General features: G+C 39.9%; 2 protein-coding genes and 1 non-coding gene across 3 annotated transcripts; 2 read left to right on the top strand and 1 right to left on the bottom strand.

Annotated features, from left to right (window-relative positions):
• The first annotated feature begins 2,115 nt into the window (after positions 1-2,115).
• On the top strand, positions 2,116-6,897 carry LOC119989159 (uncharacterized protein At4g04980). The gene is made up of 8 exons (XM_038834513.1): positions 2,116-2,500; positions 2,585-2,680; positions 2,779-2,893; positions 3,044-4,523; positions 4,653-4,818; positions 4,929-5,093; positions 5,177-5,329; positions 5,467-6,897. The coding sequence occupies exons 1-8, from the start codon at positions 2,327-2,329 to the stop codon at positions 5,665-5,667; spliced, it is 2,550 nt and encodes an 849-aa protein (XP_038690441.1). The 5' UTR covers positions 2,116-2,326; the 3' UTR covers positions 5,668-6,897.
• Positions 6,898-7,385: 488 nt separating this feature from the next.
• Positions 7,386-7,488, bottom strand: LOC119990247. The gene has a single exon (XR_005465982.1). It is a non-coding gene; the product is annotated as a U6 spliceosomal RNA (small nuclear RNA).
• A 474-nt stretch (positions 7,489-7,962) lies between these two features.
• Positions 7,963-9,916, top strand: LOC119987941. The gene is made up of 5 exons (XM_038832848.1): positions 7,963-8,126; positions 8,204-8,336; positions 8,457-8,560; positions 8,698-8,869; positions 8,987-9,916. The coding sequence occupies exons 1-5, from the start codon at positions 7,963-7,965 to the stop codon at positions 9,914-9,916; spliced, it is 1,503 nt and encodes a 500-aa protein (XP_038688776.1).
• Positions 9,917-13,353: the final 3,437 nt, after the last annotated feature.

Below are 13,353 nucleotides of genomic sequence, written 5' to 3'. Positions count from 1 at the left end.
CTCTATAATGGCAGTCGAAGTGTCACACACGCAAGATAAGGTAAAAAGAAACCCTAATAAATTGGGATGGAATTACGGAAATATGGCTTAATAAACGCAACGAACAAAGATTGGGGTGTTAAGTGCTAATAGAAATTGGGCCAAGTAGTTACTCATATAGTTATTGGGCTTGCTTTTTTTTTTTTTAATTGGGACTAGGGGCCTTTCTTTTTTAATTGGGAGTGGGTCCCTTAAAGAAGTTTACTACTAGGAGATCGGTCAAAAAATGTACTACAGCCCATTATTGTACCAAATTTTCACTGGGAGCTTAGGCCCCCAGTGAGTTTAATGTCCATCCGCCCCTACAAATAATAATAATATATTCGATTTGACTGATCAAGGAGTTGTTGTCATGTTCAGAATTAATGACTATATGACTAATTTGATGTGGTTGGATCATTATAGCACACCAAATATTTAATAAATATTTAATAAAGTACTCTTTGATGTTAATGTTTTAATCTATAATCATGTTTTTTTTAGAAACTATGATTATGAAATATATTAACATTTTGTGTTTTAACAAATCCTTTATCCAAACCAATTTTCTGCTTTTATTTTTTCAGAAACATGCATCTGCCAAGTAAAATTTATTTTTATTTTTTTTGTTTCAGAAAACAGTTTTCGAAAAACACAAATCAAATGAATTTTTTGATAGTTTTTTATTGCTTAAAATTCTTTTCAAAATCTTAAGCTTCCTCCAAATGTTAAGGTAACTAGAGTCGTCAACGATCGAGTTCGTAAATCAAAGGATCTTGCTAAAGAGGCAAAATCCAAAGTTGGTGAAACTCGTATGTATTTAAAATGTGTATGCATGCATAAGCTGAAGTTTTGTTACCATCACAAGCAATCCACGCCTACATGAAAAATTACCAACACACGTAAACACAACAGCCAAAAGTAAGGAAACGGTCAATTACTTCCTGTACTCGACAAACCCAGAGTCTAAATACATATATGATTCTCTGCAAATTTTGATCGTCCTTTCTCCATCTCTATGGCAATCCACATAACTATAATATTGGTACTGGATTTTGTGCCCTTCTTCCATATCTATGTCAAGTGGTTTTGGTGCGACCATCAACCACCAAAAATCTCCTCCTCCTGTGTTTGATCCTGGTCAAGACTTGGCTTTTGCTTTTGCTGCACTTGGCAGCCTCGACCATGCAATCACAGGTAAACCTATATAAACAGACAAGTACTTCTATGGAACATGTTCTTTTAAATAAATGTTTATGGTGGTGGAACTTGTGCCTAATTTTCTCTTTCTCTTTCTTTTTTTATTTATTTTGGAGCGGCAAAACCTACAGTTACAATTATGGTTAAAGAAGATTGTGCTCCTAACAAAAAAGAACTACTCTGGTTCTGCCTTCGTTTTTGTTTGTTTGTTTTATGTACACAAAACCTGATTGTCAAATTAAACACCGGCCTCTCTTTTCACAACAGAAAAGTAGCTGTAATTTAGGGTTAAAATATGCCAATCTGTTTATAACAAAAACATAACAAACAAATAAACAAAAAAGCTAGTCCATTTTACGCGGGAGGCCCGCCCCGCCCCGCCATTGAAAGTACCACTCTCCCTCTCTTCCTTTGACTCTTCTGGGAGAGAGAGCCCTGCACGTTGATGATGAATGTTCATTCTGTTTCCTGTACAGAATTTTAAAACAATTGTATGTCATTTTCATGTGCTGACAATAACTTTGTGGTTGTTCATTATCAATGTCCTGTTAGGTTTTATTTTTAGGACTTTCTGTTCTATGGCAACACCCCGCGTTTGTGGATCGCCTCCATTGTTCTTCAGTCGCAACCACTGCAGATTTCAGGTACTTTCTCTCTTTAAACTGTTTTTTCCTGCAAAAAATACGTTCCTCTGCTCTGCTTTTACACAGATAGTTACATCTCTCATCCAATGAAGAACATTCTTGTTCCGATTTTAGGCATTACGTCTGAGAATTTCCATTGACGTCGTTTCCCTGCTCCTTCATTCTCTCCCTAACAATGTGCCTTTTCTGCTGTTAATTACACGATATAACGGTGGTAATGTGGATACAGGAGCGTTAATCAGAAAGCCAAAATGTCTAAAGGAAAGAATTTTATTGTGCCAGAGACTCTTTATGTTTGTGTTTATACATGTTTTGTACAGTTTGGACAATAAAAGATGTGATGAGTATAATACAAAAGCATAATTCCTTATATTCCTCGAGATGAACATCAAAGGCAGAGAGAAAAATTAACTGCATTGTATTTCCTGCCATCTTTACAAGAAAATGAACTATTTACGCAGACAATGAAGGGCTCTCAGCTGATCAAGAATCACACGGAAGAGAAAAACTTTAGGACAGAGAGTAGTTACGGATTCTCAGATAACCTCGTCATGATAATGGAACTCAGGAAGAAGATATTGACCTTTAGAGACATCATTGACCTGCCTCCTTGTGAGGCCTCAGCTCCCATAAATGAGGTATTTGTCTCGCACTCTTCTGCTACTCAACCAATTAACACAACACTTTTCTTCATGTTTTGGTGATCTTCCTGCTTTTTGCAGCTAATGATGGGGACAATGATGGAACTACTGAAGCTTTATCCTGAATTCATATCCTGCACTCAGTTGTCAAAAATAAGTGGAACATCAGTGGACCAGGTAAACCATTTTGGCCATAACAAGGATACTTCATGCCATTCATCATATGCAATTGCAGCTGAAATACTAATAATATGAATGAAATGTTCAAAAAACAGATTCTTTCCTACTTTTGCGAGATTTTGAAATCTATTAGAGACTCATGGTTGAAGGATCAAGACTTAATGGACAGATTTACTGCCTATAAGGAGAACGGCAACATGGAGGAATTAGGTATGATTTATACAGGGTACGGAGTTAGTTGCCAATAAAACTCTTCAAACCATTGTATTGCACAAAGCATGATGCCTTATATCTTCCCAAAAAAATCCTTCACTGATATTTTTATTTCTGATTGAAAATATTGATTTTATTTTGTTGTAGTGCAATATGTGTTAGCAACACTTGATTGCATGATTAAAATAGCAACCGAGAAGTTTGATACCTTGGATGAAGATGATCAGAGTAAGGGCTTCAGTCCACAGGGTAGCAGATTTGGGAAAGTATTAATGGAGTCCTTCTCGGACAATGGTTCTTCCTATTGTCCTTCACCAGTCACCCCAACATCAGTTCTCCCAGAAGTCTGGGCTTCTCCCAAAAGGAGTACTTCCCCTCTTCTATGGTCTCTCAGAGTTCAAGCACTGGGGAAGCTGAGTCCCATTGATGTAAAGCTCTTGTCGGTTCACATGCCGCCACAAGTAGGAGAACAAGAACCAATTAGTTTGAGCCAAAAGAAGAATACAGTTGAGGAAACAATGACAGTAACAGAAGTGGAGACCAACGCTGACATGGAAAAAACAAACACACCGGAGGTTCTGCAGTTTCATTTGGATGAAATGGATGTGGCAATTAGTGAAAAGGAATTAAACAATAGAAGTGAGCCCCAAAATACAACTCCAATGACTTCCGCAGGAGCCATAGATGTGTTGATGATGCCACCACAATCACCACCACATCCGCCTTCAAATGTGGCAACAGTTCTGTCCCAGAGTCAGCCATCGATATCTTCCCAAAGCATGATGATAACAGCAGAAGTACCACCACCATCACTGATTCCTAAACATGTGGCAACTCTTCCTCCACCATCACCACCGATGACATTGCCAAATGCAACAACTGCACCACCACCACCCCCAGTGATGCCTTCAACAGTTCCAAAGCAACCCCAATCAGGTGCACAACCAATGTCACTTGGGAACCAAACTGCTCCTCCACCACCTGCCCCACCCCTACCATTCAGAAATCGAAATGCTCCGCCACCACCACCCTTGCCATTTGGAAATGGAGCTACTCCACCACCTCGCCCACCGTCCATGCCGCTTGGAAATGGAGCTACTCCTCCACCTCCCCCACCGCCAATGCCGCTTGGAAATGGGGCAGCTCCTCCACCACCACCGGCACCCAGGCCACTGGGAAATGAGGCTGCTCCTCCACCACCATCACCTCCACCCACAGGAAATGGATCAGTGCCACTGCAACCACCACCGACGTCTGTTGGAAATGGGGCAGCTCCTCCACCACCACCGCCACCCAGGCCCCTGGGAAATGGAGCTGCTCCTCCACCACCACCTCCACCCACAGGAAATGGATCAGTGCCACCTCCACCACCACCTACATCTGTTGGAAATGGGGCAGCTCCACCACCTCCTCCTCGATTGGGTGCAGCAAGAACTCTACTTCCCAAAAAGGCAAATACTAAATTGAAGAGATCAAGCCAAATGGGTAGCTTGTACCGGACTCTCAAGGATAAGTTGGAAGGGGGTCAGCTAGACAAAAGATCACCTAATGGAAGAAAAGGTTCAGTTGGGAACGGGGGCAGTGGTGGAAAAGGCATGGCTGATGCATTAGCTGAGATGGCAAAGAGGTACATTCTTCAAAGAACTTTAAGTTTAACAAACAAGGGTGGTGGTGTATTCATTTGAAACTTCAAGTGTATAGGACAAAACAGTTGACTATGTTAAACTCATCAGACTCTCAATTCTGCATATGTCAGGTCATCATACTTCCAACAAATTGAAGAAGATGTTCAAAAGCATGCCAAGTCAATCAATCAGCTGAAGTCTGCCCTCAGTACTTTCCAAACAAAAGACATGGCTGAGCTGCTCAAGTTCCACAAACATGTTGAATCGATTCTGGAGGCTCTAACTGATGAAACACAGGTCCACACAGACCAAATTAATTTATTCAATTAGGATCTACTAGTACCAATAGTGAAAAATTTTGAATTAATTGCTAACACAGTCATGACCTGCTACAACTTAAAATTCAGGTGCTTGCAAGGTTTGAAGGGTTCCCAAATAAGAAGTTGGAAACACTAAGGACAGCTGCTGCACTGTACTTGAAGTTGGATGGAATAATTAATGAACTGCAGAATTGGAAGATAGAACCTCCCCTGGGCCAGCTTCTAGACAAAACTGAGCGTTACTTCAATAAGGCAATTAATGTTGGATTCACATTTTGAAAGATAGTTGTTTTACAAAATAATTCTAATGACTAACCAAAAATATTACCACGTAGATCAAAGGAGATATGGATGCATTGGAGCGAACCAAGGATGAAGAGTCCAAGAGGCTTCAGAGTCAGAATATTCATTTTGACTTCAATATCCTTATTCGTATCAAGGAATTAATGGTGGATGTTTCCTCAAACTGCATGGAGTTGGCACTGAAGGTAGGTTGATTGAGATTTTTAGAACAATTAGCTATAAAGTTCACAATAAGAGGATTGTATGGAAGAGTAATTAAATGTCGCAGTGGGTTTTTTTTTTATATATGTTCACTAATTTCTTTTTTGTGGATATCGTTTAGGAGAGGAGAGAAGCAAAGGCAGCAGAAGAAGGAGTAGGTACAAAAACTGAAAAGAAAAGGAAGGAATGCACTAAAATGCTTTGGAGAGCTTTCCAGTTCGCATTCCGCGTTTATACCTTTGCTGGTGGACACGATGATCGCGCCGACAAGCTTACAAGAGAACTGGCTCATGAAATAGAGACAGATCCTCAGCACCAGTAACTTTCTTGAATTCGTCTCATACCAACAGCCAAAAAGAAAAAAACAAACTAACAAGAAAGCAAAGGAAGAAGAAAACTATCTAATGTATAAAATGCACAAAAATTAATATAGGATTGTTTGTGGGAGCGGCCTCAGAGCTGTAAGTGCAATGCCAAGACTCTGCAAAAATATTACGTTAAAATAATCTATCTCCACATATCTAGTGTGTAATATATGTTTGGAGTTGAAATCTAAGTGATTAATTATGTATAAATAGGTTCTAACATTTTATTAAAACACTATCTGGTGGTGCAACTTTTGTAAAATTTTGACTTATAATCTCATTTCAGAATGAGATGATTGACAGAACTTTCATACCTTGTTTATGATATCTTCAATTTAGAGTTTTAAGCATGAAATGATTTATATTCTTCAATCTAGACTTTTAAGCATGAAATGATGTGGCATACACAAGACCAGGAAAAGAAAGCTTCGAGGGCCACAATGAAAACATTAAAGGAATATGGAGTTTTTAGTTTTTACCCTTGCAACAAATAGCGCAGTATGAAATTGTCTGTAATGAATTACACACCAATTTTTCAATGAAGATTGAAGAATCACCATCGGAAACTGTCAATGAGACAATCTTTCTGGATGTAGCAGTTATCACTCATATTGTCAGTTTCTCAAAAGCTTTTCATTGTAAAATACTGGGAATAGCATATTCCTAACAATGCTAACTAATTAAACAAATGACAGGAAAAATGAATTTGAAATAATCTCAGCATTAGTGCATTACTTACACAGTTAAATAAGGATTTCCCATGCTAATGCTTTTGTGAAACAAAATTGTTTAAGATAAAACACTAGAGAATTTTGCCACCCAATATCCATGCCATGGATATATTATATAAACACTGACTATCCAAGTATGCTATTGAAGCATGAAACAAGAGGCTTTAAAGAAACTTACTTCGCTCTCCTATTTCGGAGCTGGAAAGACACAAAGCCAACTCCTCTTAGTTTGTTGAATTTTCAATGAGAGCTCAAAAGGTCCAGGTCTCGAAGCTGCAAACACGAAATTCAGTTTTGACTCTTGCACTGACAGAGTATTGAAATAAAATGGGATGATTGTGCATAGTCTATATTATTTCCTCACAATCATATCTGATTACGAAAACTAGAAATGCTCTTGAACAACCACCTGACAAAACCAGAAAAGAACTCCTGACAAAAAAAAAAAAAAAAAAACGACAATATATACTCGAGCAAGCATCCCCAATTGCTCATTTGGCAGAGAAGCAAATTGAGACAATATACTGAAGCAACCATCCCCCCAATTGCTCATTCAGCAAATAAAGTTGGAATCTTTTCAAATACCCAGAAATACCCAGCTTCAGTATCATACAGAACCACCACATAACAATGAAAATTTTGCATTAAAAGAATTTACAAGATGCAACAAAGAAGAAAAACTTTCAGGAAATAGAACTAAGCCTCTCTAATTGAGACAAAACCATGGGAATAGCACGATCAAATCCGAACTATAACACAAACGGAAAAAAGTAAGTAGCAAATTGTAAAACTGAATGAATCTGAGAGATGCAACAAGGAAGAAAATTTATCAGGAAATAGAACGAAGCCTCTCTAATTGAGACAAAGCCATGGGAATAGCACGATCAAATCCGAACTAGGACTGAATGAATCTATGAGATGAAAATGCAGGGCAAAATGGAAAAAAAAATTTGGACCATTTCTCGATTTGTGCGTGTCATCCTTGCGCAGGGGCCATGCTAATCTTCTCTGTATCGTTCCAATTTTATCGGATGTCCCCGAAGGGACACTCACCCCTGCTCCGCATTCTGTTATAAACCCTCTAGTTTCAACATAACTAAGCGATGTGGTATTTAGTCCGATCGCAACCATAGAGTCCTGTTCTTACGTCATCCTAATGGATCAACTGATTGGGGTCAGGCCTTTTTTGGAGTAAGGCCCAAAAAAGATAGCTCCTCTTTTCACCTGAAACTGAAAGCCTTCTTTATTTTCACTTTTCCTAGGCCCAAACACAACAAAGGCTTTCTTAAATTAATCAAAAGCATGTACATTCCCAAATATTTGAACATAAATTTTTATTAGAAAAAAAATTCAGGAATTTTTGGATGCAATAATTATTAATTTCTTCAATTTTTAAATTTATTTAATTAATAATAAGTTGTTGCACATAAGCAGTAAGTGGAGAGCAGTTATATTGGAGGGAAACCGCCATCCTCTACCTCTACATTCACATTCCCCTCCAAAAACAAGCATTCAAACTACATGCTTCAATCCCCATTTTCACTTGGTGATGACAACCTCCTCACCTGCCTAACCCAACCAAAGCTTGCTGATCATCATGCCCTGACCACACCAAAAGCCTTCAAAATCATGCACACTTGTCTCTCTTTTGACATTCTGTTTGGATGGAGAAAAGCCTCTGAATGGTAAAGTTGTGCTTATAATTAATTACCTTATTTTTATGCAGCAAGAATTTGATGTATATATGTTAATTGTTTTGCAGCAAGAAATTATTAAGGCATGTTCAGTGCCGCCTTAAGTTACTCAAGTGCAAGAGATCCTCAATTGTGAAGCATTTAAGCAGTGACATTGCTCAGCTACTCAACAATGGCATGCTTGATTCTGCGTTCGCACGGGTAATCCTTTTCTTTCACCATTTCTACTTGTTTTGCCATTTTTGGTTATCAAAATCCATCCGATCTTACTGGTTTTTGGTTCATTTCCCGATGTATACTAACATGAACTGAGTTTCTCAGGTTGAGCAGCTATACAGGGATCAGGGACTATTAGCTGCTTATGATCTCTTGGATCACTTCTGTGAGTTCATCATCATTCACTTCTCCTACATTCGCCGACACAGGTATGACTCGTCCATTTCTGTTTACCATGTTATATGCCTTGATTACATCTGTTCTTCTGATTCTGAATCATAGCTTTTCTGATAGGAAGGCTCTTTGCATTTAATTCTGAATGTGTGCTATGGCATTTCCCGTCCAGGGTTTGTACTAATGAGATAAATGAAGCAATTTCAACTTTAATATTTGCTGCTGCATGGTGTGGAGATCTGCCTGAACTTCAACTAATCCGGAAGCTCTTTGGGGAACGTTATGGACGCAGATTCTGTACAACTGCAGTCGAATTACATCCTGGAAACCATGTGAATAAAGAGGTTGGCATTTGACGATATGTAGTTGATTCATTGAGTTCTTCCTATATAGATTCTTGCCCTTTCAGCTTTGAATTCTCTGGTTGTTAATCCATATTCATCACTTGATACATTGATTAGATGAGGGAGAAACTATGCAGAACATCGATTTCCCATGAATTGAAAGTCAAATTGATCAATGAAATAGCCAAGGACCACTGCCTCCAACTGGGGAACCTCGAGGAAGAGGCTCAAGAAAAAAGATTACAGTTGATAGTCTCACCAGCAAAGCATGATCCACATGTTAGCAGTATCGAAAGTGAGGGTTCGAACAAAGTATCGACTGTCCATACGGAAAAATTCAGTGAGGTTTCGTCTCAGATTCAGGAGAGCATTGTTTGTGTAGAGGAAGTCGAGGAGTTTCAGTTCACTGAATTACAGGATGGATTGGGTGAAGAGAAAAGTGTTTTTCTGTTCAATTTCATAAGCGATGGAGCTAGATTGTTAATCTTCTTACCCGATGGCGTACACTCCAGCAAAAATCCTGAATCAAGAAATGGTAGACCAACTAGTAACTGCAGAAACTCTCAAACTACATCAAACTACAGCCGCAGATTTAGCACTGACCTACATTACTGCTTTGTGCATCCATGCTACGTATGTACTAATTGCCATAAACTTGTTTGTCGAAGCCCGTTTTCAGGCCAACAGAGAAGAGCCGCAAATTATGCCAAGCAAATGGAGAAAAGAAAGGTGCTGGGACATGCTGAAGCATCAAAACATCCAGACAGCGTCACCTCTTCCATTGGATCATGCTCGCGGGGATCTAGTACTTATGCAGCAGCAGAGAGAGTTGTTAGTGTACCAGCTGATAAGGGCATGGCTAATGAGATGATTTTGAAATCGGATTCTTCAGTAAGAAGAAGCTCAGTATCATCTTGTAAACATGTACACCCAAAGCTTCCAGACTATGATGAATTGGCAGCAAAGTTCAGAGCTCTCAGAAGAGAGCATCAGCAGAGAAACGCCGCAGCCATGGCTTTGGCACCAACTGAATCTCAGCTGGATTAAAGTAATTTCACACTGCATTTTTAATATGCTTGTAAATTCTTTCGTCTCCCAAATGTTCACTCTAAATCATCAAATCTTTGTTGAATTAAAATATTCAGAAACCTCATGCATCACTCAAATATCAAAACTTTAAAAAGGCGTAAAGAGGTCTCACGTCCATGGTATTTCAAGGTGAGTCGAGAAAGGTCCTCAACTGGGCACTACAGCAACTAGTCGTTGAAGGTGACTCGGAGATCGTACTGGCCGCCATGAAGAACAGAAGCCCTAAATTGGTGCAAAATTGGGAATTTGACAAGAGTATTTTAGTGGGCTTAGGCCTTATTTCAAGGTAGGCTTCGACAAAAGGCCCATTAATAAATGGGCCGATAATGTAAACTGGACCGCCTCCATCAAGTTACTTGAGCCTCAATGTGGAAAGCTCAAGCCCACTAAAAAGTCCAAGAGCGCAAGCCCAACCCACAACGACAGACTATGTTTTAGTATGTACAGTAAAGTAATACAAAACAAATAGTGCAGAATAAAATAATAAATAAGTACTTATTGACAGAACGGCGTCGTAGATCTTCTCTCCAAGTCTTCCCATTCGTTGAATCTCGTCAACTCGGAGAAACACAGGGGAGAGAAATCCGTCTCTCTAATAACACCCATTTAAACCTTGACCTTGCAGAATGTGGAAATGGAAATGAAAGAAGAAATTACAGAGGGAGGAACAAAGGAAAACACACATGAAGAAGACTCTTCATTTTCAATATCATTTTCTGAACTGCCTTACAAATTGTTTAACACTCTGTTATATACTAACATACTTGCACCGATTTAACCAACTTATTAACAAACTAACAAACTTCTAAATTGACTTACAATTATAGGTTCCTTATCAATTACTCCCCCCCTAAGAACAACCTTGTCCTCAAGGTTGGTGTTGTGCACTTGTCCCACATCGCTTAGATGTGGGAGTGAAGTGCGATTTATAAGGTGAGTTAATCATCTGGGTAGGGCCTCGGGCCCGGGTCTGAGCTGGGCTAGGAGTATTGGCCCATAACCTTATCATTTGGTATCAGAGCAGGTCATGGATGAGCAACGGGTTAATCAATTGGAGGGTCGCGTGGACATCAGCACCACAGAGGTGCATGATGTTCGTGTTGTGGTTGCTGCATTGAACAACATGTTTGATCAAGTACTGAATAAGATTGATCAAGTTCTGAGTAGCCAGATGAGTGATCAAGGGGAAAGCTCTCAGAATCAACGTAGTTGGAGGACTGGTAACTCAAGCAGGGCTCATTCATCAGCAATTCACAAGGTGGCCAAACTTGATTTCCCTCGCTTCAACGAGAATGACGATCTTATCAGTTGGATTTGTCGTGCGGAGCAGTTCTTTGAACTTCAACAGACAGCTTATGAGGAACGTGGATCTTTGGCGGCATATCATTTAGAGGGCGACACTTAGTTATGGTATTAGTTATTGAAGGAGGAGAAGCATGTGATCAGTTGGGAATCACTCAAAGAAGGGTTGCATACGCGGTATGGACCCACTCATTATAATGATTTCTTTGAGGACCTAACTAAGCTGAAACAAACAGGAACTGTCCGAGAGCACCAAAGCAGTTTCTGGGCTTGTTGGTTGGGCTAGGAGTATTGGCCCATAACCTTATCATTTGGTATCAAAGCCACCCAGTTGGGTGTTTGTGGGCTTGTGTGCAGCTCCTTCGTGCCTAGGGGGCTGAGTCGAGCTGGCGTAAAGGGCTACCTGTGGATCTGGACCACGGGTCTGGTGCCTACAGAGTGCAGCTGAAGCTGGCGTCGGCTTGTAAGAGCAAGGGAATGTTGTGCATTTGTCCCACATCGCTTAGATGTGGGAGTGAAGTGCGATTTATAAGGCGGGCTAATGTCTTCCTTAGTAAGTCAACAGGTTTTAGGCCTATTGGTTACAGCTGGGTAGGGCCACGGGCCAGGGCCTGAGCTAGGCCTGTTGGTTGGGCTAGGAGTATTGACCCATAACCTTATCAGTTGGGTTTTACCAAACTAGACAACTCACAATTAAGACAAAAATGTAGGGAACTATTGTGATAATTGTTGAGTCTATTGTGGCGCGGTAGTAGGAACATTTACACATAGAAAACAGAAGCCACTTCCTCCATGTCTTCCACATTTGACAAGAACAGTAGCACTCACACCTTTCACAAAACTCATATCCAAACCTATAATAGATGAGATAGCAACCAAATGCAAGTTCCACCATATGGTTGCCTTCCAATTCGATTATACCAAGAACACATAAGGTGTTGGGCACACTTGACCAGTGATTTTTTTTGCCCTTACCCTTGAACCTGAATTATGGACAGCAGCTATAATTCTAGGATCAAATGAAAAGCTATTGACCCCATATGATAATATCATGTCAAGAAGAAACTCCCCAGAAATCCAAGGAAGCATGTCTCTTTGAAGCAATTTGACAAACAGTTTGTGTGCATAATCAATTTCGGTTCCAATTCCAACTCTATCATTCATGTCCTTAAGTCTCCTAAGGATACTTTCATTATCATCCTCAACAACCTTGAGAACACTCTCCATCAATTGTTTCTTATCTTGATCAACTAGTTGAGGCATTTCATCAAATATTTTTTTGTGCAAAGAATTATGCCCTAACCCTGATTTCTCTTCATACTCAACCGTAGCAAACTCATGACAAATCAAATCGCTCTTCAATTTGTCGAATTCCGCAGACAAATTCTCATCCTTCTTGTCATCTTTGTTCTTCGGGTTCTCAGACGAGTCCTTCACAGGTGCCTCTTCTCCAAAGTTTCTTTTAATGCAAATATTGGAGTGGAGATCCTCAAATTTAGTGAAAGACACGTAGCTTCCAACTCACAAATATATGAAGGAACCTTGCTGGATCTTGAAATTTCAGTTTCTATTTCAGAATGGAAGATTTCTCAGACTTTTTATCTGACTCCACGAAACCTGGTTCGTGGTGCAACGCTTCACAACATAATCTGTCAAGGCAAGCTAAAAACTTAGAATGAATGCGTGATTCTAATTTTACCAATTCATCTGCAACGTGTGAGATAAACTGGGCAAGCGTTGCTTCAAGAATAGAGAGTCCGGTATCCAGAGATAAAGCTGGAACGTGGTTGTCCATGGAGTGTGTTGGTGCTAGTCGATTTTCAAGAATTGATTCTTGATTATCCATAGTAGTAGGGCAATGAACAAATGCATTTGTGAGATTTGCGTAGGAAGGGAATCGTAGGAAGAGAATTGTGGGTTGGTTAAGGAATGTATGGGCCTGCTGGGTGTGTGTATGAGCTCGCACCTGAACTAGTTCTTAACAATGGTATCAGAGGTGCTCGGTCTCTGCACATGTAGGTGTTTGGATCTTCCTTCGTCCAGGTATGGGACTAGATTGGGCCGCCACGGAAAGGCTACCAGTGTGGATCTGG

This window comes from Tripterygium wilfordii, chromosome 21 (genome assembly GCF_013401445.1).
Source record: "Tripterygium wilfordii isolate XIE 37 chromosome 21, ASM1340144v1, whole genome shotgun sequence".
Lineage (NCBI taxonomy): Eukaryota > Viridiplantae > Streptophyta > Magnoliopsida > Celastrales > Celastraceae > Tripterygium > Tripterygium wilfordii.
The sequence above is the reverse complement of the archived record's forward strand: the minus strand, read 5'-3'. Positions and strand labels throughout refer to the sequence as shown.